The sequence below is a fragment of the Nothobranchius furzeri genome, chromosome 16, assembly GCF_043380555.1.
Source record: "Nothobranchius furzeri strain GRZ-AD chromosome 16, NfurGRZ-RIMD1, whole genome shotgun sequence".
In the NCBI taxonomy this organism is placed as follows: Eukaryota; Metazoa; Chordata; class Actinopteri; order Cyprinodontiformes; family Nothobranchiidae; genus Nothobranchius; species Nothobranchius furzeri.
In genome coordinates this window covers 20,947,411-20,973,953 of record NC_091756.1, presented here as the reverse complement: position 1 = coordinate 20,973,953, position 26,543 = coordinate 20,947,411, and the positions used below count along the sequence as shown (strand labels likewise).

Genomic DNA, 26,543 nt, shown 5'->3' with positions numbered 1-26,543 from the left:
CATCATTTGGAAACTTCATTTATATGCTCCAGTTTTCTTTCTCTAATACTGACGTGTCCACTAATCTAAACCATCTGACAAAAACACAGATAATCCAAAAATCTCCGTTCTGTTTTACGAGTTCATGTATTTTTGTTGAACTTTGAAATTGGTGCACATTTACTCTCCTCAAGGGGACATTTACCGTTTATCCTTGGGGATGTCTGCCTCATTTCACTCAGGAACCAATACAGCTCAAACACATTTCACTGATAACCTCCACAACCCAAAGCAAATAAATACAAATGAATACAACTCATTATCTTTGCTTCTTAATGTAAAACCACTGCAGCCCTTTGTTTACCTCCCAGCTGTGCTGGAAACCACTCGTCTATATTGGTGGAAGAGAAATATTATTACAAATGATCTATAATGGTAGAGCTGTAGTGTGTGTGTGTGTGTGTGTGTGTGTGTGTGTGTGTGTGTGTGTGTGTGTGTGTGTGTGTGTGTGTGTGTGTGTGTGTGTGTGTGTGTGTGGTGAAAGGGTGGGAGCTACAATAGGAGAGCCAGCGGCTCCGGACCAGCAGATGTGCGGGTCGTGCTGAGATAGCCAGACGGTAATTAACGGATTTATTAACGGGAATAACCGGATCATGAGGATCTGTGGAGACCGAGTCGCCTGAATCCGGTGATTCACCCGGAGGGGATTAAGTCCGGCGTCGTCACTCTTTCGGTCGGCTGTGATGGGGATAGACCGGCGGAGGAGAGCCTCCCTGGCTCTCACCTTGAACTTCCTGGCCTTGTTTCTGGCGGTGTCGGCGCTCACCACCAGCTACTGGTGCGAGGGCACGCGCAAAGTGGTGAAGCCGTTCTGCACCGGTGTGGTCACCACGAGGCAGTCGTTCTGCATCATGTTCAACAGTTCCAACATTAACGACACGCGCCTGGTGCAGTACATCTGGGAGACCGGGGAAGATAAGTACGTGATGAGGAAGTTCCACACCGGGATCTGGTTCTCCTGCGAGCAGAACATCAACATGACCGGTAAGTCCCGTTGGCTCTGACTCGAGGGCAAACCGGGCTGAGTCGTGGCGCGCGGGCAGCGACGCGCGCTGCTCCAGAAAGCCTCTGGTTTTATTAAAATAAAAAAATAAAAACAACAACTTTATTTGGTTCAACACTGACTGGATTTAGAGATTAATACCCTTTAAAAGTCAGATCAGATCATCACCTAGTGACAAGGGCGACTGCTGTGTGCAACAAAAACACACCCGAATTCAGTCAGATGTGCATTCAGTCCAGTTTAAAGTAAACACTCATTCATTCATCATGCATTCACCTTCTGAACCGCTTCTTCTTGTAGGGCTGACCTCCCTCATGAATCTTAACATTCAGCGTTAAAGCTAAATATGTGAGGTTAAATCATATCAAGACAAATGAAATTAAAGGTGGTCTTTTATACTTCATATTCAGAATCCTGTTTAAAACAAAGGTACATTTAACACACTTTAGTAGCTAAATAAATGATATCATGAAAACACAGATAGACTGAATAACATCTGAATGTTGGCCATAAATGTGGAGCATTAAGCTGATTATTTAGATAACCTGCACAACAGTAAAGCAACAGCAAATAAAAGCAGTGGTGCAGTTAAATGACGCATGTTGACATTCATACATTCAGCTCAGCTTAACACTTAGGATCAAATGTAGAATACAACAACTAGCCCGGAACAGATTTAATAGAATCCTGCATTTACAGCTCAGTTTGGAAATCTACGTCCAAATGATGCCGTTTTAAACTAAATATTTTACTAATATGCAAATTCAGGCTTACTCATAGTGGAAGTGGCTTACCAAAATAAAAGCAGGGTGTCTTGTGCAACAATGGATCCTTTTTCAGATTCCTTATTGGAGCCCAGCTACATTTCAATATGAATGTGACGTTTCCAGATTTTGAAATTGGTTGTAGCGTAAAGCTGATCTTGAGAAGCTCAAACGATTTGCTTTGAGCAGATTTGTATCTTTTGTGTTTGTGGGAACCATCGCCACTGCTGAAAAGGCTGGGATGTTAAGGCCTGGGGCTTGAGGTGGACCGTGGAGATGATGTAAGAATCCTGACTGATCCGTGAGCAGGAGAACCCAGACAGGAACTCTGATTAAAGATGCATGGTTGAACCATCTCATCATCAAAGGGACTTTGAGAGCTTAGAAAGGTCTCTTCATGTTTCCTTTAAAGGTTCATTCCTTTTTACAATTAGTGCGCATTTTAAATGTTAGGATTAAGCTCAGAAACCACTTAAAATAATGCAATGTGAAGACAGCAGTCATAGACAGGCAAGGGTTTCTGTCTCGGGTTTGGTTGGCTCCATCAAAAAAAGGTAACAAATGTGTGTGGGTCAAAGTCTCCGTCACATTTCTCATTCTAGAGCAGCTGGATGCAAGTTTGTCCTCAGATGACCACGATGTTTTCCGTTTGCTTTGCTCTGGGATTCAGGATAATATTAAGAACTGGAGGACAGTGACAGACAGAATATCTGGTTACAGATTTAATGAAATCATGATTTCATTTAACTCATTTTCTTCATACATCTTAGAGAGCCAGAGTTTGCGGGGCTCGTGTTCAGGGAGTGTGATGGATCACGGGAGCAGCCTCTGTTGGGGTGGGGGCTGTTGCTGAGTGTCTGTAAATGTCTCATGTCCATTCTGTTTCAGGTGAGAAATGCAGGAGCTTCATTTATGTGGCACCACCTCATGAAAGAGGTAAGATGATGAAATGTTTTCCAACACGTTTCTTACGCTCATCCTCTGTGGTTTAGACCTCCGAGGTCAGCAGGTTTTCGTACTACAAGCATGAAAGCCTGGAAAGCAACACGCTCCAGTTATCGGCTCTCTCAGTTCAGATCATTCCAAGAGGGTCTCTACACACAGCCCATGAGCAATAAATATCCAACCTAGCTCGTTGGTTTGGAGAAACAGATTAGTTTTGACCAGACGAGCTACCCACACTGAGGCCAGTCACAGGCCAACCCAGCACTCTCTCACTTGAGCTGTTTGTGACTTTTGTTTAGAACCGAGGCCCACATCTGGCTCAGCGGTCCAGCTGGCATGTTGCCAGACAGAACCAGCATGCTGGATCTTTGTTCTTTGAGCCGTGAAATAAGCAGTGAGGATGGAACATCCTTTTTTGCATGGATGGTTACCGTAGAAACCGTGAATGCATGCTTGGTGACATGAGGAAGGATTGCTGAGTCCAGCAAGTCCTTCCTTCAACCTGAGGAGTCATCTGGAGATGTGAGGCGTAGAGCTCACCAAGGTGCTGACGGATCTCCTCACATTTAGCTGAGAAAGTAGCTTTGCGCGACCTTCTGCACCAGAGGAACCCAGCTCAGTTTATATTATTGAAAAAAGAAAACAAGTATCATGGAACTGCAACCATGAAAGCTTCCGACTTTTACCTTCACTTGCATTTCCTCTAGAGTCCTCTGTGAATATCCACTTAGTGATACAGTGATGGGAACGTTTGGGCTGCCTTGTTAATCTTTTCCTGTATACATCGTTGGTTGTGAGGATAAATAATTTCAATTAAATATATCGTATAGGAGACACACACAGTGATGTTTGAGTAGTGAAACAAGTTTTATAGGATTTACAGAAAGTGTGCAATAATTGTTTAAACTGAATTAGGCAGGTCTACATTTGGTCACTGTTGTCATTTCACTGATTCTAAAACCTTTAGAACTAATTATTGGAACTCAAAAATTGTTTGGAAAGCTCAGTGACCCTTGACCTCCATACAAAAGTGAATCCAATTATATGAATGAGTATTTAAAGGGGCATTATGGAAGTGTGACAGCCAAAACATGTATAGAAATAATAAATATCTTCTTCATACATTCTCCTGCAATGGCCTGGTCCTGTAGAATGAGCCCTGGCATTTTTACTGTGATTGCCTGTTTTTCTGTAAAATCACAGAAAGAGAGAGATGCTCGGGCCGAGCAGGCTGCTTCATGCGCGTTCACGCTCAGGCATAGCCCGTAGCATTTGCTACCCGTAGCTTTAGCAGCAGAGAGAGAGGCAGAGCCACTTTGTCGCTGTTCCTAACTCCTAGTGACAAAGCTAGCTACATTTCTGAGGACCCTTAGCTACTTTCTGTAGAACTTTCTTCCAGATATTTCCTGCAAATTAGCAACAAAATAGCCATTTTCGCTCCGAACCGTTCTTTGGTTTGACATTTCAGCTGTCATCAAGCATATAAATGTTACAGAAACATTGAATGTCACTGGTGCTTTAGCTCACTTAGTAAGATGTCTGACTCTCGTTCAGAAGACCTGGGTTCGATTCTGGGTGTGATTACATTTTGTTATTTAGAGTTTCTTTTTTACATTAATGGTATATGTTTTTACAGTAAGATGCCCACATTTTTATTTGAGACTTGCCGAACGGCATTGAGTTCACAGATAAAAAAGATGTGGGTTCAACTTTCATTTTGGAACAATTTTTCAAACAAGGGAAGGGAATGATCTGAGCATGCAGGAGGACTGACCCATCATAACCCTTTGTCGGCCGTGCTGAAGAGAAAGGTACAGAACCAAATTATTTAATTAATAAGCTGCATATTCTCCTGTCCTCTGTCCTCCGGGCTACACACACACACACGCACACACGCACACACACACACACACACACACACACACACACACACACACACACACACACACACACACACACACGGGACTGTCTCAGCTGTTATTTTCATTAAGGAGTGTGCACGTACAGCATGCGCGCCTCGTGCACGAGCCTACTATTAAAGCTGCCGTTACGCTTTTGGCCTGAGGGGGCAATCGCGAGCATAAACATTCAAAAGTCCGTAAAGTCCCATTAATGGGGCTAAGTGTAGGGATGGGTTCCAAACTTGGTACTTTTTAAGGCACTGACCAAATTCTGTGGTATCGACTGAGTACTGATTCACGTAATTTGAAGCACTGCCTTTTTAGGTACCCGTGCCGCGCGCCGGCGCAAAAGCGTAACATCGTCAGTCCTGCGGGCGAGCTGTAAACAGAGCAGCGTGGCAGAGAGGAAGCGTTCTGACGTTTGGGTCCACTTCACTAAGTGGGATGGGTAACTGGGTGATGATGAAACCAGCAACAACGGTCTAAGTGAGACATCATCATCTTAATCTGCTTCCGGAGGCAAATAAAATGTTTAAAATAACGTTAGCTTGATATGTTAGCTTCCGTTCAGCTAATGGTGCCTTCGCTTCCCCCTCGGAACGCCGAAATTCCAACTAGAAGGAAGCGAGCGTGCTCTAAAATTTTGCTTCACTTCACTAAACGCAATGGGCTGTTGGGTGATGATGAAACCAGCGACAACGATCTGAGTATGAAGCATCTTAATCTACTCCAGCAGCAAAATAAACTGTTTAATGTCTTCTCCATCCCCGTGAGATAAAATTTTCACACCGTGACAACCCTACTCCTATATGATCAATTTAAGCAAAACTATTTATCCTAACAACCAACAATTTATACAGGAAAATCATGAAGATTAACAAGGCTGCCCACACTTTCACATCTCACTGTAAATAAAGGTCATGAAGCATTTTATGACACTACATTTGCCTGAACAGCAGTAATTTTTTTGAGGTGAAGTAGTTTTAGGACTCCAGTTCATAACTGGTGCCACTGTGAAGGACCCCTTTAACACAGGGCTCTGTGAGGTCAGCGATGCTGAAAACAAGGACAGACTATCAAGAGATTTCGCCATAAATAAACAAATGTCTGGATGATTTGTTGATGTGTGGATCTGATGCTGGTTTTCTCTGTATGATGCTCAGCTCAGAGCCCACCGCTGCCTCTCCCGTCAGTGTTGGTGCTACTCTGTGGTGAGCTGAGGTGAAGAGGTCCACTTCAGGTTATACGTGAACATTAAGGTTGCAGAGAACTTTATTCAGAAGATTCTTCCAACACACCTCACCCCTTTTACAGTCAACATCTCTATTTCAAACAATGTGATCACGTGATCATCAAAGCTGTGTTTTTTTGTAGCACTCCTGCCTGACCCAGGATCTGTACACATCCAGGGTTTCCCCTGGTGGTGAAGTGTTGGAGGGGTGGACATTTGGTCCTTTTTCTGGGTTTTTTGTTTTCTTGTCACAGTGCTTCTGCAGCTGTGGCCGTCTGTCTCTCGTGAGTGTGACATGTGAAAACTAATTCTCCAGCTTCCTGCAACAGCAGAATAGGATTTACCATAATGAGTCTATGTTGACATGAAAGCACCACTCCTCTTTTGTTAAAACCCCCGTGAACGTTGCTGATGGCACATTCCATTGCTGACGTGTGAATGTGTCAGAGTTCAGGGTTTTTGTGAGGAAATCAGTCAGGCAGCCCACCTTGGTAAAGTAATGCTGGTGAGTCTCTGCATGCATGTTTATTTGTTAATAAATAGATTTAGAAACAATTCTTAGCTTCAGTTTTACCTTTGCGATATTAAAGTAGTAGCTGATGTTTTGGTGGTGTGATGTCATGTTTGTAAATATGAATGCCTATTGGGATTGTTGTGCTGAAGCTTGATTAGTTTAAAATCATGAATCTAATTAAAATCACATAGATTTTTTACCAATGCCGTGTACACTTCTGCTGCACATTCAGGTCTCGGGCTGCACAGCGCCTTGACTCCTCTTGAGAAGGGTTTTGTTTTCTGCCATCCGCATGACTCCAGGAATGAAGCGCCGTTAAACTTACTGCTTAAATTCTCCACCTTTTTCTATTGATGGCATTTAGAGCAGACTAGCAGCACCCCAGGCGCATCACTGCCCCCGACAGGTCAGGAGTGCAACCCTCTTCTGTTTGATTTTAATCCACTGTGGTGACTTGTGCGCATTTAAAATTTACTTGGCATGTACTAATATTATTATTATTTATTCGTTTATTCTGGGGTGTAACGGCATGCCTATAATCCTGGCTATGGTTAGGTCTGTCTACTTGGAGCTGCTGTAGAAAGCTTTTAAAATTCTCAATATTTCTCACCGCATTCTCAGTTTAAATGTGGTGAAGGGCTGCAAACATGGCAGGAAAAAGTGCTCCCAGCTTATTTTGTTGTAATATGAAACTAAAAATCTTTCACAAGTCTTTAAAAACAAATATAGCACATTTCCCAGAGACTTCTGGAGACTGATGAACACGTTTTCTTCTAAATGAGCAGCAGGTGTTCCTCCACCCCGAATCACTCACAGGTAGCCCAGTCCCCTCCATGCTGCAGCTACAGTAGGAGATGCTCCTCAATCTGCATCCAGATGAATCAGGAACCTGGGAAGTGGCCGCTGGCTTGTCATGTTCTGGCTTATTGTCCTAGAAACACAATAAAATCAATAAATAATGCTAAAATGAAACACGTGGCATGTAAAGGACGCCATTATCATCTTAATCTTTACCTACTTTAAAGTTGCTTTAAGATTTATTTCATTGCTTTTTTAAGGACCAGTTTGAGCTGAACGATGCAGTGTTATATTTTTAGAACAGACATGAAGCTTCTGTTGCATAACTTGTGATTAATTAATCACACATGAAAACTTTCTGCTCTTGGGTGTTGCATGCGGCTCCTCTTCAGCTCACAATGGGTCTTTTGTGTTGCTCGTATTTGTTTCCAGCTGCCAGACACGTGCTGAAGAGGTGCAGCATCTAGTACGTCATGCTGTCTCCTTGCTGTGACTGTGAAGGTTAATGATATGGGTGATGGGGGTCACTAGTCTGTCTCTGTCACCTCATCATTCCTCCCTCCTTCCTATCTCTGTCTCCTTCCTTCACCTTTGCTTAAACATATTTTCCCTCCCTCTGCTCCTCACTTCCTCACCTTTCTGTGGTGTATCCTCCCGTGCACGACCCATGCCCCCGATATGAATGCTTTCCCCCACATTGTTTGCTCTTTGTTATAACCGAGTGTCTCTACAGGAGTGCTGTGGCTTTGCATCGTGGCTGAGTGCCTCTACATCCTCCTGCTGGCTACCGGAGGCCTCCTCATGTCCTTAGAAGTGTGTCACTTTGGCAATGTCATTGATGGCCTAAAGCTCAACGCCTTCGCCGCCATATTCACCGTGCTCTCAGGTGAGGGGCATCTTGGTGTTTGCCTGCTTAGACCCAAAGCTGAGTGGAGGCACTGTGGTGCACTGGATGATAATCTGTTTGTGGAGTAAACATTTTGAGGTTGTGTCTGCACTCAAAAACCATCCAAGGAGAATGTTTGAATGACCTCATTAAATTATGTTGCAGGTTGGTAAATTATTTATAATTGTTGTTTGTCTGAAAATCAAAAGTAGCTTTGTTGAATAAAGAATCTCAACCCGAATGTACACTGCTCAGCCAAGAAAAAAAGCTGCCACCTGGGTTTAACTAAGCAAACAGGTATGAATTTCTCCAGCCTCATGGACTCCTTCAGCTTTATCCAGCATGTTTCTGGCCCCACACACACTAGGGGGCACACACTAGACCTTGTTTTTACCCTGAGTCTAAATGCTGACAGTGTTTGTCCTGAGGACGTTTATATTTCAGATCACCATTGCATTTTCTTTAACTTGTCCGTTTCTGCGTCCCCACCTCCTGCTCTATCAAAACCTGGATGGCTGGGAGCTTTCTTCAGCTGAATGAAGATAAGACTGAGATCCTCATCTGTGCCCCAGACAAGCTGGTTCCCAAAGTCAGAGACTCTCTTGGTCAGCTTGCTTCTCACACCAAACCTTCCGTCAGGAATCTTGGCGTAACCTTTGACCCAGCTCTCACCCTGGATTCTCATGTCAGTTCTCTTGTTCACTCTTCCACCTGTAGACGGTTCAGGGAGGTTCTGCTCAGACACGTGAAAAGAGAGTTACAGTAGTCTAAGCGTGAGGAGATGAAGGTGTGGAGAACTGTCTCAAGTTCAGAGCGGGACAGAATGGGACTCAGCTTAGCAATGTTCCTGAGATGGAAGAAGGAAGAGCCAACAAGAGAACTGACATGAGAATCCAGGGTGAGAGCTGGGTCAAAGGTTACGCCAAGATTCCTGACAGAAGGTTTGGTGTGGGAAGCAAGCTGACCAAGAGAGTCTCTGACTTTGGGAACCAGCTTGTCTGGGGCACAGATGAGGATCTTAGGGTCGTTGTCTCATTGAAAGATCCAGCCCCGGTGCAGCTTCAGCTTGTCACCGATTCCTGGACTGATTCTGGATTCTCCAGAATCTGCTGATATTGAGTGGTATCCATGTGTCCCTCAACTTTAACAAGATTCCCAGGCCCTGCACTGACCACACAGCCCCACAGCATGATGGAGCCACCACCATGTTTTACTGTAGGTAGCAGGTGTTTTTCTTGGAATGCTGTATTCTTTTTCCTCCATGCGTAATGCTCCTTGTTAAGCCCAAATAACTCAGTTTTAATTTCATCAGTCCACAGCACATTACTCCAGAATGAAGCTGGCTTGTCCAGATGTGCTTTAGCAAACCTCAAGCAGACCTGTTTGTGCTGTGGGTGGAGAAAAGGCTTCCTCTGCATCACTCTCACATACAGCATCTCCTTGTGTAAAGTGCTTCAAATAGTTGAATGATGCACAGTGGCTCCATCTGCAGTGATGATGTTGTAGGGTCTTTGGTGCGGGTCTGTGGGTAGACTCTGACTGTTCTCACTATTCTGTGCTTCTGTGTATTTGAGATTTTTCTGGGTCTGCCACTTGGAGCCTTAACTTGAACGGTGCCTGTGGTCTTCCATTTCTTCAATATGTTCCTAAATGTGGAAACAGACAGCTGAAATCTCTGAGACAGCTTTCTGTGTCCTTCCCCTAAATGAGAGTTCAGCATCCTGAAGCTCTGGAGCCGCATGCAGCTCTTTCATCCATCTGATGCTCTCTGTGCTTGTAAACTAATGAATGAATATTTAATTAAAATGTATCTTATTTTACAGCCTTCGTTTTTATCTGTATGTCAATTATAAATGCAAAGATTGTCACCTGAAACAATTAAACTTGATTAACACTAAAGCCATGCACTCCAAGTGCCCAATCTCAGCATCTTCAGCTCGCTGTCCACCTTACGTGCATGCTGACAGCAAGCTGCGTTGAGCTCAGATGTTCTGATGGGAATTTTTTCTTGACTGATTTAGCTACCTCCGCGATGTGCATAATGATTAAAATGTCAGTGCATCTGCACGCGTCGGGGCAATTCTTTCTATTCTTTGTCCATCAAAATAAACGGTCAAATCCGGGAAATATCCGGTCAATGCAAACCCTGCCATGTAACTGTTTTGTCTTCCTGTGAAGATTGTGGCAAACAGGAACATTAAACGTGATTAACACCAGAGCCATGCTCACTGCGCCGTTATCTGCATCACTGTAAATGAGGGGAAAACACAAATAGATCAGGTCCATTTTGTAATGATTCTACGTTGTTCTGCCATGCCTGTCATGCTTGTTTTTTTTTCTGCCAGTCCTGTTGCTAATCAGCTTCACACAGTTCACCTGAGCCCTGCCTGATTGTCTCCCTGCTGCACCTCCTCTTTTTAAGCAAAGCTCAGGCTCTGTCTCCCTGCCAGCTGATTGACAGCCTTGTGCCAGTTGAGACTCCAGCGATATTTTTCAATCAAGCCCTTTGCTGATTTTTTGACCATGTTTTTGTCATTTTGAATTACAACCTTCCTCATTCCCCACTGAACGAGCAAGAGTTGCTTTTATGATCTCCTTAATGTCTGGCAAGGCCAAGCTATGGGGAACAGCAGAACGGCAGAGAGATTCACCCCTGTGTTAGCGTCAAAATGCCTTCAGGCAGGAACTCATCAGAATCTTTGACCCAGTTTTACCAGAGAGGGAGGCGGCTCATGGTTTGTTTAAAACGAGGCAAGAGACGTGTGACTGAATATATAATTGATTTGGGATGACCACATTCTTCCCCAGTCGGTATGATTGTCGGTCACACTACTCAAACTAGAGAACATGATACGGGAGCCGCATCAACATCACCCAGCACCGGAGGGTTGTCCCAAGGACCGCTTTTTTGTCCCAGACCATCTGGTCTCTGAGGTACTCTCCTTGTGCCATTGTTCTCATCTCTATTGTCACCCAGGAGTTAGTAAGACCATGTCATGGTCAGAGAACATTTTTGGTGGAAGACCATGATGCAGGATGTTAAAGGATTCATCCTAGCTTGTCCCGTATGCTGTCAGGCCAAGCCTTCAGTCCGACCCCCAGCTGGTTACCTGCACCCTCTTCTTATACCTCAGCGCCCCTGGCCCCACATCTCCATGGATTTTATCACAGGTTTGTCCCCTTCTAACAAGTTTACTGTACTACTCACCATTGTTGACAGGTTCTCCAAGATGGTACACCTGGGTCCCCTCATAAAGTTGCCATCTTCCAAGGAGCTCGAAGAGATCTTAGCCCGAGAAGTGTTCAGACTGAGCGGCATTCTCGTTGACATCGTCTCTGACCGAGGCCCTCAGTTTGTCTCTCAATAATTCTGGAGGGAGTTCTGCGGGTTGCTTGGAACTCATGTGTCTCTCTTCTGGGTTTCATCCACAGTCTGATGGACAGACCGAGCACCTTAATCAAGAGGTTGAGACAAAACTATGCATACTGTGTGAACATGACCCTACTAAGTGGTCTCAGAATCTCCCCTGGATTGAACAAGCTCTGAACAGCCTTCCCTTCAGTGCCACTGGGCTATCACCCTACTAAAGGGTGTATGGGTTTCAACCACCTGTTTTCTCTCTCCAGGACAGAGCTGCCAAGGTTCCCTCTGCTCATGCAGCAGCATTGAGATGTCAGCAGGTATGGAGACAAGACCACCGTGCTCTGCTTAAGACTTCTGCTGTGTATTCCCGTGTGGCTAACCGGAGACGGGTGCCCGCACATGCCTACGAGGTGGGACAGAAGGTTTGGCTGTCTACCAAGGATCTTCCATTACGGGTCGAGTGCTGCAAACTGGCCCCTCGCTTTGCTGACCCATTCCCCATCTCAAACGTTCTCAACCTGGTGGCAGTCCACCTCCCATCTTCCTGGAACGCTCTGGGTCTGCCCTACCTTCCATGTATCCCGTGTGAAACCTGTGTCTGTCTCTCATGTTGTGCCCTCCTCCAGACCCCCTCCTACCGCCTGGGTGGTTGCTGGGGGCCCTGTCTTTGATGTTCGGCAGCTCCTCCGGTCCCGTCGCTGGGGCCGTGGGTTACACTACCTTGTGGACTGGGAGGGTTACGGCCCTTAAGAACACTCTTGGGTCCCTGCCCGTCACATCTTGGATAAGTCTCTCATCCGAGGCTTCCATTGGGCTCATCCTTCCATGCTGGGTGGCCCGTGAGGTGCCGCTCCTTGAGGGGAAGGTACTGAAATGATTCCACGTTGTTCTGCCATGCCTGTCATGTTTGGTTTTTTTCTTTTCTGCCAGTCCTGTTGCTAATCAGCTTCACACAGTTCACCTGAGCCCTGCCTGATTGTCTCCCTGCTGCACCTGTGTGCTCCTCTTTTTAAGCAAAGCTCAGGCTCTGTCTCCCTGCCAGCTGATCGACAGCCTTGTGCCAGTCGAGACTCCAGCGATATTTTTCAGCCAAGCCCTTTGCTGATTTTTGACCACATTTTCTGTCCACGGATTCTGCCTGCCTTGCCCGTCACGGATTCTCTCGCCCATCTGTCATCTGGACACCAACCTTGGCTCAGAACTTTGACTACTGTAATATCCAGAAATGGTCAGTTTTCATGTACAGTTTGACCCCTTCAGTATCTGGTCTACATGGAGACAGGAGTCTGCGTGTGTTGCCTTTAATCTGTCGCATTCCAGCTTTCCATCATTCAGCATTCAGTTCTAGAGAAAGAGCTACGGAACGGCCGTCCGGAGCGACACCTCTTTAGCCCTGAGCATTTTTGGCAAGCCGCCAAAACCCCGCTCAAAGCTGCCTACCGCTGACACAGCAAACGGTTCCTGCAGAACAAAGCTTATATAGTTCCGACTCCCCAAGAGTCCTTCTAGACACAAACGGTTCCATCCATCTGTTGTGACCCGGAAAACCTCTCTGGACTGGAGAGTCGGTGCTGCGGTCATTCTACAAACCTCTGCGCCAGAGGTCATCTCACCTTCGGATCCACGAAGAGGGTCTTCCAAAGGGTGAGGTAGACACACAGATAGCGTCTGATGCCTTTGGATAAGAATCAACTTCATAGCTTAACGCAAACCAAATTTTTCCCATTTTACACTCAGAACTCAGCTCTTCTAGATACGAAAGTTCTGATAACATCACATTCACATATAGTCACCATACGTCACATTTCATCCACCTAGATCCACCCATCACAGTAACTTCTCATGTTTCAATTGTTTGGAAAATAAATTCTTACTTTTTATAACGCTGACTCTTTGAATCAAGACGAAGTGTTCTACAATCCCTGAATAAACTAAGAATTCTAAGTCTTCCGGTTAAAAGTTAAAGACCAATCAGACTGGATTTCCATATTTAAATGGAAATTCACATCACATTGGTCAAAGTGTAGAGGTAATATATTAAGATTTTAAAGCACTACAATCCCTCTCATTACACTACCGATTCTTGCTTTAGCCCCTGATAAGTCTTACTGACTTCTGCCTGCCTGTGTATTACCTTGCCTGTACCTCACCTAGACATTGGATTTTGGATTCATGAACTTCTGTTGGGCCGTACTAATTGTCTGTGTCATTCTGAGGAGAGGAGTTGAAATCCACAGACAAGAAGAGGAGTTCCCATAGCTGGCACCAAGACAGCCCCCCCCCCCCCCCCCCCCTGCCATCACAGCACATGCTGCTCTGTCTCCAGTTTTTCTAACAGCAGACCTTTCTACTCTTCCCTTATTCCCCCACATTCTAAAATAAATATCTTTTTTAAACGTTTAACTGCTGTGTTTTGTCTGAATTTCCGAGTCTTCAGGTTATATCCGTTACACTTTTATTACCTTTTCAACATTGTTTAATGTAAAGGTTAGTTCAGTACAAAGTTTAATTACAACAATCCAACGACAGAGCCTGGGTTTGTGTTCTGAACAGTTTAAACATGTTTTAAATGGAGACGTGTGAAGCATCAAAAAGCAGCACCTGCTCAACTATTAAAACCACTAACAGGGTGAAAAATATCTAAATGTTGTAGGCACAGACGGGCTACAACTTCTGGATCAGTTTGATACAAATTGTTTTATTAACTATCTTCTGTTGAAAGATAACTTTGACGTCTGGGACGTAATTTTGGGGGGGGGGGGGGGACGGGTGGGACATGTCCCCCCCACTTTTTCAAAAGGCAGTTTTGGTCCCCTGCACTTTTTTCCGTCCAAAAACAATATTACGCTCCATTAAATGGATTTGGTTGAGCACTAGGACCGAAACGGAAACCGGTTTCCTATTAGACCCGCCCAAAAGCTAATCTATTGGCTCTGCTGATACTTGCTAACGTATTATTGGCTGTTGCTGCTGTCACTCAAGTTGTAAACAGAACGTGCTCACGTTGTTTTGCTAGTTTGGAGCCGCTAGGGAACACCGGTACTGAGTCACATCGTCAACTAGACGCTGTGTAATATCAGAGCTCAGCTCAGCTTCCATTACATAACATTTGAATAAGTGTTCATTTGTGAGTCTTTGGTAGTTAGGCACAGCCAGGAGGCAGCATGTCAAGAAAACGAAAAGTGGATATAAGAGACTTCTTTCAAAGTCAAAACGTAAGTTGGAACATGTGACACCCCTGCATTAAGCTCACTCACCTCCTTCACAAGCAACTCAAAACTAACTTTTACAAACTCATCTCCTCCACATAACTGACTCCTCAGACACAATTTATTCGTATTATTATAATAATTATTATTTTTTATTATTACTATTATCATCATAATTATTATTACTACTAGTAGTAGAAGTGTAACTTCAAAACTTTTATCATTTAACTTTATTGTAAACTTATCTATTGCAATGTATATTTTCACATTAAAAAGCTCTGAAAAATGAACAGTATCATCATCGTCAACAGATTTTTTTAAGCTTAATGTCAAAGATGTACACTTTTCATTAGATTTATCTTATTTTTCCATTTATTTTTTGTGTGTTGAAATGCAACAACTGTTTAAACACTTTTAAGGGAAAAAAACATATTTAATATGTTTTTATACACTCAAATGTTAGGGTGATGATCATGTGTAAAACATTAGTTCAGCATGTCCTCTAACACAGCAAATGAACAAACGGCCAGATCTCAGGAGGGACCGTTTATGTATAAATAATTTTTATACTTTTGACTAGGCCTGGGAAAGTAACAAATTTTGCTGGACGATATATTGTCCAACAAATTGTTGATGATAAACGATATCATTGTCAACATTATCTAGACCAAAATTACCACTAATATAATGTTAATATATCATAATAATGCAAGTACACCCTTTAAAATGCAACAAATAAACCTTCATTTAACATTGAAATGTCCAGAACCAGAACTTCTAAATGAATAAAAATAACAAACAAAAATTAAATAAAAAAGGAATATCACTCCCTGTTAGAAAATGTTGCACCCAAAACAATAAAAAAGACCCAAAACAATAAATACAATGGCCTATCCATTGTCAACAGCCAAAACTGCACTTCAATAATGATAATAAATAAAAATAATAATAGAGTTGTACATTTTTTAACTTTGATATATATATATATATTGAGGATGGAAAAATTATTGAGATGGTCACGTGACGTGTCAAGGGGTCTTTACATAACACCCCCCACCCCAAATCCGCACAAGCCTGCTGTGTCCCCCCCACTTCTGAAATCAAAATTTCGTCCCTGTTTGACGTACATGAGCGACCGGTGTTGGTTGCTGTCACCTGCTGTGATCGGTTAAAGCAGCTCTTGGCTGCCTTAGGGTGGGCCCAAGTGCAAGTAGGTGGACCCAGGCCTGGTAGGCCCACTCACAACGCTGCGACTGCTGTGGCTTCCAGTGTTTTCTTTACTGTGGGAAACATGTAATAATGGCTCTTTGATGGGAAAAGGTTGCCGACCTCTGCCCTAAACCATGATAGTCAACATTCTTTGTTTTCAGGTCAGTTGAGAGTTGCTTTGAGACTCCATGTTGCTGCTCTTCAGAGAATATTCACAGAGGAGGGAAACTTACAATTAGCCCCCTTAAATTCTCTTTCTCTTAAAGTATCTTTCCCCTTTCAGAAATTATGTATGATTTTTAAAAAATCCGTAAAAGTGATTGTCTCATCATGTACTGTAATATAATGTAAGCAGTACGTCTTTTGAATGATTATTATTATTATTATTATTGTTATTATTATTATTCAATAATCCTATGCAGACGCACACACATCTGGAACAACCCTGATCTTTTGTAAAACAACAATAAAATGAACTTTCCAGATTGGAAGTCTAACATATTTGAAGGACTAGATTTAATCCCATTCAACAGACTAGTTTGCCAATATGGGATTGATAAGAAAAGATTTTTAGATTATCAACAAATTGAATCTGTAGTTAAACATAAATTTATGCTTAATAAAGTAGAATTACAAACACCAAGAGTACTAGACTTCTTTATCTTAACCACCTGAAATTACTGTCCAAAGTATAAGACACTATCCAAAATAGATGATTCAATAGTAATTCATATACCTAAATGGGAGGTGGATCTATCTGTCATTCATTGGCGGGTCTGGTGCTGGAGGGCTGCTGCCTTGTCCTGCGGATGCTTACTTTGGGGGATGTCCTTCTGGTAACTGTGTGTAGGGCCTTGGGAGGTCTGGGTGAGGGCCTGGTGGCTTGGGGTCTGGGGCCGATTGTCCCCAGACGGGGGCCTCGGCTTGGCCTAAGGGGATTAACTATTGAATGTGTTGTGTAACTTTGTGATGACTATCATCCAAGATATTTGTTCGATAGTATTTCTCGGACATAGGGGTATACCGGGGCTCGGCATGCATCATAAGTCTTTGGAATCCTGGATCAGCCACCATGGAAAATGACTGTCTGTGGCAATCATTTCAGTTAACAGTTTGTCATACAACTTAGATGTGGGTCGTTGGTCTCCCATTTTCCCTGAGCATCCAACATTTGAGTCAGTGTAGGATGATTTGGTCGTTTCATCCTTTTTTTTTTTTTAGCCTCATTGTATTCAATTCAGTTCAGGTGTATTTATATGGCGCCAAATCACAACAAGAGTTGTCTCAAGGAACTTCACATAATAAACATTCCAATACAGGTCAGTTCATTAAGCCAATCAGAACAAAAATGTTTCCTATGTAAGGAACCCAGCAAATTGCATCGAGTCACTGACTAGTGTCAGAGTCTTTACAGCAATCCTCATATTCAATTCAATTCAATTCAAGTTTATTTATATAGCGCCAAATCACCACGAGAGTCATCTCAAGGCACTTCACATAATAAACATTCCAATTCACAGTTCATTAAGCCAATCAGAAATAATGTTTCCTATATAAGGAACCCAGCAAATTGCATCAAGTCACTGACTAGTATCAGTGACTATACAGCAATCCTCATACTAAGCAAGCATGCAGCGACAGTGGAGAGGAAAACTCCCTTTTAACAGGAAGAAACCTCCAGAGAATCCTGGCTCAGTATAAGCAGCCATCCTCCACGACTCACTGGGGATCGAGAAGACAGAGCAGGCAGACACACACACACACACACACACACACACACACACACACACACACACACACACACACACACACACACACACACACACACACACACACACACACAAGTAATGTGTCTATAGTTATATTGTGATGTCTTAGTAAATATTGTATTTGGTGAAAGATAAACTTTATTGTATTTATCCTAGTGGATCTATAATTAAACGGATAAACTAGTAGTAGCACATCAAAAGTCAATGAAAACAAAAAGTTATTATCAGGAGAGAGAGAATGTATTAGTGGTTAGCAGCAGTGTGCTAGTCGATGGCCCCCTCCATGAGGCCACCACAGCTCAGCAGAACGTCATCGCAGTTTCTTCTGGGGAGAAAAACACTCACAGAGAAAATAAAGTTAACAGCTGAAATTGCACAAAATAGTACAGTTAAAGAGCAGACTGTAGAAGAAAGCAGTAGAGTGTGAAAAGTGGTCAGTGTGTCCTCCAGCAGGCTAAGCCTATAGCAGCATAACTACAGAGATAACTCTGGATAACCTATCCTATTTAGATGGAGGCATGTTGGAGGCAGGGCAAGGGAGAGCCGTCTTTACCGACTGTACACTCCACCTCCCTCTACTCCCTCACTTGTCCAGATTTAGGCTAACATCAGATTTTAACTATAAGCCCTATCAAATAAAAATGTTTTAAGCCTATTCTTAAAAGTAGACAAAGTGTCTGCCTCACGGACTAAAGCTGGGAGCTGGTTCCACAGGAGAGGAGCCTGATAACTAAAAGATCTGCCTCCCATCGTAAGTTTAGATATTCTTGGAACCACCAGTAAACCTGCAGTCTGAGAGCGAAGTGCTCGGTTAGGAACGTATGGAACAATCAGATCACTGATGTATGATGGAGCTTGATTATTAAGAGCTTTATATGTGAGAAGAAGGATCTTAAAATCTATTCTGAATTTAACAGGTAGCCAATGTAGGGAAGCTAAGACAGGAGAGATATGATCTCTCTTTTTAATTCTCATCAGAACTCTAGCTGCAGCATTTTGGACAAGCTGAAGACTTTTAACTACATTCTGTGGACTTCCTGAGAGTAATGAATTACAGTAATCCAGTCTTGATGTAATAAAAGCATGAACTAGTTTTTCAGCATCACTCCTGGAAAGTATGCTTCTAATCTTAGCAATATTCCGAAGGTGGAAAAAGGAAATCCGACAAACTTGTGAAACCTGGGATTTGAATGACATGTCCTGGTCAAAGATAACACCAAGGTTCCTTGCTTTGTTCTCGGAGATTAATGTAATGCCATTAAGGTCAGGCGACTGGCTAAGCAAGCATGCAGCAACAGTGGAGAGGAAAACTCCCTTTTAACAGGAAGAAACCTCCAGAGAATCCCGGTTCAGTAAAAGCAGCCATCCTCCACGACTCACTGGGGATCGAGAAGACAGAGCAGACACACACAGACACACACACACACACACACACACACACACACACACACACACGCACGCACGCACGCACGCACGCACGCACGCACACACACACACACACACACACAACTTATATACCAAGTAATGTTTCTATGGTTACATTGTGATTTCTTAGTAAATATTCTATTTGGTGAGAGATAAACTTTATTGTATTTATCCTAGTGAATATATAATTAAACAGGTAAACTAGCAGTAGCAAATCCAACGTCAAAGAGAGTAAAATGTTATTATCAGGAGAGGGAGAACATTTAAGTGGTTAGCAGCAGTGTGCTAGACGATGGCCCCCTCCATGAGGCCACCACAGCTCAGCAGAACATCATTGTAGCTTCTTCTGGGGAGAAAAACACTTAGAGAGAAAATAAAGTTAACAGCTGAAATAGCAGGAAATAATACAGTTAAAGAGCAGACTGTAGAAGAAATCAGTAGAGTGTGGGAAGTTAGTGTGTCCTCCAGCAGTCTAAGCCTATAGCAGCATAACTACAGAGATAACTGGATAACCTAGCCTTTTTAGATGGAGGCATGTTGGAGACAGGGCAAGGGAGAGCTGTCTTTACCGACTGTACACTCCACCTCCCTGTACTCCCCCACTTGTCCAGATCTAGGCTAACATCAGATTCTAACCATAGGCCCTATCAAATAAAAATGTTTTAAGCCTAGTCTTAAAAGTAGACAAGGTGTCTGCCTCACGGACTAAAGCTGGGAGCTGGTTCCACAAGAGAGGAGCCTGATAGCTAAAAGATCTGCCTCCAGTCCCATTTTTAGATATTCTGAGAACCACCAGTAAACCTGCAGTTTGAGAGCGAAGTGCTCGATTAGGAACATATGGAACAATCAGGTCACCGATGTATGATGGAGCTTGATTATTTAGAGCTTTATATGTGAGAAGGAGGATCTTAAAATCTATTCTGAATTTAACAGGCAGCCAATGTAGGGAAGCTAAGACAGGAGAGATATGATCTCTCTTTTTAATTCTCATCAGAACTCTAGCTGCAGCATTTTGGACAAGCTGAAGACTTTTAACTACATTCTGTGGACTTCCTGAGAGTAATGAATTACAGTAATCCAGTCTTGATGTAATAAATGCATGAACTAGTTTTTCAGTATCACTCCTGGAAAGGATGCATCTAATCTTAGCAATATTCCGAAGGTGGAAAAAGAAAATCCTACAAACCTGTTTAACGTGGGATTCTAATGACATGTCCTGGTCGAAGATAACATCAAGGTTCCTTACTTTGTTCTTGGAGACTAATTTAATGCCATTCAGGTCAGGTGATCGACTAAGCAATTTTCTTTTCTGAATTTATATACATAGTAAAAAGAATTGGCCCAAGCACTGAACCCTGTGGTACTCCACAAGTAACCCTGGAGTATGAAGAAGATTTGTTATGTACATTTACAAAATGAAATCTATCAGACCGGTAGGATTTAAACCAGCCTAGCACTGTTCCTTTGATCCCTACAACATGTTCAAGTCTTTCTAAAAGAACATTGTGATCAACTGTGTCAAAGGCAGCACTGATATCTAACAAGACTAGAACAGACACAAGATTCTTATCTGAGGCCATGAGAATATCATTTGTAACTCTCACTGATGCAGTTTCAGTGCTGTGATACTCTCTAAAACCAGACTGAAATTCCTCAAACAGAGCATTAGTGTTTAAATGCTCACATACATGGATGGCCACTATTTTCTCCAGGACTTTGGATAAAAATTGAAGGTTAGATATCTGGATCCAGATGTCAGGAGGTGGAGAGTCTTTAAATGAGTCCACGTTTTATGTGCTACCATGCTCACAACGCTGCTACAAATGTGGCTCTTGGCTTTTCCAAGTGTTGTCTGGGTGAAATGATGCCATATTGGATTATTTTTTTCTGTGTAGCCATTGCCTGCAATAAATAAAAGTAAACATTAAGGGTAAAAGTTGCAAACGATTAGATTTAAAATATTTAAACTCTCAATAGACTACAAAGTAAAAAAAAAAAAAAATATATATATATATATATATATCTCAACTTTGTGTTTTGAGATTTATTATCATCATCATTATTATTATATTCATTTACTTAATACCTGTAGCAGCTCCTAGTGAGCAGAACCAAGTGTCATCTCAAGCTGCTGATGTAGCATGATGCTCTTTATTATTTTATGGGTTACAGACGAGTGCTGCGCTGATGCTCCGTCTTTTTTATTTCTGGAGCGAGCCTTACGAGCTCACCTCACTCCACCCAGAGTTTCTTCTTTAAAAAAGGTATTAACTGTACTGACTTGACGCATTTTAACAAGCTTCCTCTGCGCCATATTTTCATTGGAGGACACAAACTTTAAAGCACTCTCACAGAGTAAAAGTTTGGCAGATATGTTTGTTTACATTTTTGCCGCTGTGCGCCTACAATGTGGGGGAAAAGAAGGGAGGGGGCAATGCAATGTTGCATTCAGGGTATCTCTAGGCTCCACAGTAGCAGCGACGGACAGCTGGTTTGACCGGCTCTGAAAATGGTGGCCAGCCAAGGTCTTATGCCCGGATCACATACGTGATTTTTGGCTGTCGCACAGGATTGTTCATGTCACACTGTGAGAATTCCAGAAAGGTGGCACAGTGTACGGCGCAAGATTTCAGTGACATAGACTGCACGACGTCTCGCTCCTACAGGTCATGCAACGTCATGAGCACACCTCCTGAAAGCATACGTCAGCAGACCGCAAACCAAAACAAATCTGAAAAGATAAAATGAAGCACCACCGTTAACACTTCTTTTTAGCGTCAGCTCACGACCCAGCTCATCTTCCTCAAAGAGGAAGCATCGTTTTAAAAACCCTCACTTTGGCCTCAGACTCCGGCTGTGTCTCCTTTTCCCGTCTTCCAGATAAACAGCTGAACTGTTGGTCATTCATTCATCTGATCCTCCTTAATAAATAAAAACCCACTAACCTACAGAGAAGTAACAATCTGTCACAGGTCGCTGCCATATCCAAACTTTTGCCATGAATTCTGTCTCACTGTTCCCTCCACAGCTCCTCTCCGTGAACTCATCACATCGGCTGTCTTTTGTATTTTCCTTTTTATGTTTGTGAGCTCATCTCCTCTCAGCTCACACAGATCGCAGAATCACAAGTTTTCTGATGGTCTACAAATGTAGGTTAATAATTTTTAGTATGACTCCGGTTTAACTTGGGCTAATAACAAAAATAAAACTGGTGTGTAGTTTATAATCCGCAGTTTAAACATAAATTAAAACAGAAGCTCAGAGAGGCGGAGTCTTGCTGCTGTGGGTGTCTTTTCATTGGTCTATTGCAGACAGGAGTCGTAGGTTTTCAACCAGTGCTTGAAGACTTATTGAGGCTGATTTGGCCGTGAGACGGCTGAAAAAGCTGTTGCAGAGCTGGTGCACTGTCCGTTCACAGCATGGTGCACAGATATGCACATCACCCTCACCTTGACCATTTTTTGTCACGATTCTACTCAGGGCGAGGGATTTGGCAAAGATGGCTAAAAATCACATGGTGTGATCCGGGCTTAGGCCACAGACAAAGCAAGGTCAGAGCAGGATCCAGGCTGAAGATGGTTGAAGGTTGTGAACAGTTTGAGATCAACCACACAGCAGGTCTTTGTTATCCCGGAATGTGATGACACCTTGACTCAGACCTCAGTGTCTCTGTGTGACAGTAGGAGCATCCTGCTACCGTATCTCGATTGATCATGCGCCCTGCGCGGGAGCACGGGGACATGCTTGTGGAAAAAGGGGTGAAGATGTGACAGTGTGAGCGTCTTGTCACTGTATCCGATCGACCACCCTGGCTACTTGGCCACAGGGATGTCCCTTTGGCTGACTAGTTAGCACACGTGACTCTCACCCAGGAGTCTGGGGATGGAATCCCACCCGAGCCCTCGCTTCTCCACCTGCAGCAAGTGTTGATGTGGAGAAACAATCCAGGACCATCTTCCAAATTGCATGATTCAAAAACTTCAAAAAAAATATATTGAGAATGTTAATCATAACATCTACTCCCATTTTTTTTTAAATAAAAGGAAAATATTAACTATAAGAGCACACAAACAAAAACATACAACAATCCGGGACCATCAGACAGAAAATAGACTGGTAGGGCTGCCATCTTGGTAAAAAAAAAATTGTGGAAGCCATGGTCATGTGATGTAAGTCTGTTCCATTTAACTGTTTTCTTGACTAAGGAAGGGTAGTGTCCTTGTAAACAAGGCGAGACACCCCTGGTCTTAAAGCATTAGCTATCCAACACTAGAATATTATGAGGAGGAATTTCTGCATAAAGAATTAATCAACCAAGCACAAGTTTCATTGGAGGTAAAATACCAGACTGCCAAACCCAAAACTGGAGTTTTCATCATTACATAGTCGCTTTGCGCTGTATAACATATGAAAGATCAGACCATACCTAACACAACATGCCACCCAGCTCCTGGTGCAATCTACTGTCATCTCCCATCCATACAGAACCATCCATACAGCACAATATCTCAATCCAGAATGACTTCCTATCTCTGGCTCCTTCAGAGGCAGTTCGAAATCTGGGTGTTGTGATTGATGAACACCTGACTTTTAAAGATCATGTTGCCTTTGTTGCTCGTTCATGCCGCTTTACGCTGTATAACATACAAAAGATCAGACCATACCTAACACATGCCACCCAGCTCCTGGTGCAATCTACTGTCATCTCCCGCCTCGACTACTGCAATGCCCTTCTAACTGGTCTTCCAGGCTGTACTGTGAGACCTCTTCAAATGGTCCAGAACGCAGCGGCGTGTCTGGTCTTCAATCAGCCAAAAAGAGCACACGTCACCCCTCTGTTCATTGAGCTCCACTGGCTACCGCTAGCAGCACGCATCAAATTCAAACTGCTAACACTAGCATACAAAGTCCGAGATGGTACGGCTCCCATCTACCTGAATCCTCTTGCAAAGGCTTACGTCTCGGCCCGGCCGCTCCGATCATCACAGGATCGTCGGCTAGCAGTGCCTACACCACGCTCAGGACAATCCAGACTCTTCTCATGCAGCGTTCCACAAATGTGGAATGACCTACCAAGCACTACCAGAACAGGAGCGTCCTTTTCAATTTTCAAGAAACTCCTGAAGACCCTGCTCTTCAGAGAGTATCTTCTTAACTAGCACCTTCCCTGCACCCCCCCCCCACCCCCACCCACCACCACCACCTCTACCATCCACTCCTTTGTTCCCTCTTCTCCATGATTGATGTCAAGTTGTTGTTGTTGTTGTTAGCCTCAAGGGCAGAATGCCGATTATCACTTGTAAGTCGCTTTGGACAAAAGCGTCTGCTAAATACATAAACATAATGAGCAACAAGAAACCGCATGCTGATTTTAGACTTTGGTGTTCGTTTGTGCTGTAATTGTCCTCCGCCTCTCTCAGGGGAGGAATTACCGACGACCCTCTGCTCTTTTGGCAGTGATCAGCAGTGAGACATGCTTGGCCAGTAAAGTTCAGAAAGAGTTTAAAAAGCCCTTTTCTTTAAACAGTACTTTACCCATAACATGTAGGTCGTCTTCACCATAGTGTTTGGTTATTCTTAAGTATTTAGTGCTTTCATTTGGCCTTTTGTCTCTTTGTTTGCCGTACTTTGTTATTTTTTGTACCAAGTGACAATAGAGAAAACTGAAGGAAAACCCACAAAAGAAAGGACTCTAAAACAAAACAATAATAAAAGTCACTAAATCTAATTATCCAGCTAAACATCATCTGTCTAACTGAGGTCAGGTGTCTGAAACTGAAAGTGTAAAAGTGCATGCTTATGTATACTTATTTATCCTGCTTCATTGGTGCATCACAATAACAATAATGCCTTTTTACATCAGTGAATAATGTGCTAAAGCTGGTCACTGTTGAATGCTGGCGGTGCTTTCACTGTGGTGGTTGCATGAGTCTACAACCCACAAGAGTGGCTCAGGTAGTGCAGCTCAACCAAGATGGCACATCAATTGGGGCTTTCACATCTGGGTCAGTACAGTCAGGTCCGGGACCAGAATTTGGTTTCACACCTGGGTCAGACACACGTTTTTCGTTCTGAGGTGACTCTTTTTTCAGACCTTTTCCTCGGAGGTACAGCTGGGACCGAGGTGACACTACGGACTGATTGGCTGGCTGAAATTCACATCTGCTGCCTCTGATTAGTGAGTAGAATCAGCCTGTGTTGAGTTTGAACATGGGCGATGAATTTTCATCCCGCATACTGTTGACTAAACATCTGTGTAGCACGGAGCTGCCGCCTAGTGGGAAAGGGAAAATAGAGTTGTGTGTGTGTGTGTGTGTGTGTGTGTGTGTGTGTGTGTGTGTGTGTGTGTGTGTGTGTGTGTGTGTGTGTTTGGCCCGCAGAAGCGAAGGGCCGAGAGTGTTTTGAGGACACAGCAGTATTAATCCTAGAACAGGGAACAAATAAATACAATAACTTGGTTCAGAGTCTCCAAAAGCAGCTCATGCCTGCCTTTGTTTCTCTTTTCCACATTCCTGAGAACTTCTTCTGAACTATTATGTGAACAAACACGACCTGTACGAGACCAAACTGACGCGATCCTCCCCCGACCGTACTGACCCAGATGTGTAATGGGCTCCACACACGGGAGGCGACATCGCCTCTCCACTCATTTTCAATGACATGCGCGACAAAGAGATATTCGCGGGTCTCCCTCCTACCAAGCGAAACGCGAAAAACATGCGTGTGAAATTTTGCGCTCGTGCACGTGTCGTGCACAGGCGACCCAGCGATGCGATCCCAGAAAGTTTAAATATTTTCAACTTTTCATCGCTGTCGCTCGGACGAGGACCAATCAACGGAGGTTTCATTTACTGACCAATGAGCGGACAGGATGCTCCATACATCTCCGAGCAAACATGAAGGAGAAGTTGATTATTATTGTTTTATATAGTAAAATCACAAGTAAGATTTCACATAACTAGCAGCACCTTGTGAAACATCATATCTACCACTTTATTAACTCTGAACCGCTTAAATAACCTTAATTCCCTCCAACCTGACACAGCCAAGCAAAACAATGGAAGTTTCAATTTCGCCATGGAACAGAACGCGTAGCCGGCTTTGCCGCTGGCCGCTGCCGCAGGTCGCCTCCCGTGTGTCACGTAATAAAAGCGACAGCGACGAATTTCGCTGATCGCGGTCGTTTGTCGCCTCCCATGTGTCGAGCCCCTAAGAGGCTAATGTGAGCTGTGGCATGAAGGTTTGCTGTGTCTTGTCAGCGTAGCGTTCAGAGCATAGAGGCGCTACCAGGAGACAGGCCAGTGCATTAAGAGATGGGGAGGAGACCATAGGAGGTCAACAACCCAGCAGCAGGACTGCTTTCTTCTCCTTGGTGCAAAGTGGATCACTGCCAGAGCCCTGCACAATGACCTGCAGCAGGTCACAAATGTGCATGTGTCCACTCAGTCAGAAAGAGACTCCATGACATGACATTACATCATTCATG

The 26,543-nt window shown here is 43.5% G+C and overlaps 1 protein-coding gene across 1 annotated transcript in view; it reads left to right on the top strand.

The window, feature by feature from the left end:
* Nucleotides 1-481: 481 nt before the first annotated feature.
* gsg1l2b (gsg1-like 2b) overlaps nt 482-26,543 on the top strand; it is a 42,208-nt gene continuing 16,146 nt past the window's right edge. The window contains exons 1-3 of the mRNA XM_015962027.3: nt 482-1,023; nt 2,695-2,742; nt 7,929-8,081. Coding sequence (XP_015817513.1) covers nt 723-1,023; nt 2,695-2,742; nt 7,929-8,081 — 502 coding nt within the window. The 5' untranslated portion in view covers nt 482-722. The remainder of the gene's footprint in view (nt 1,024-2,694; nt 2,743-7,928; nt 8,082-26,543) is intronic.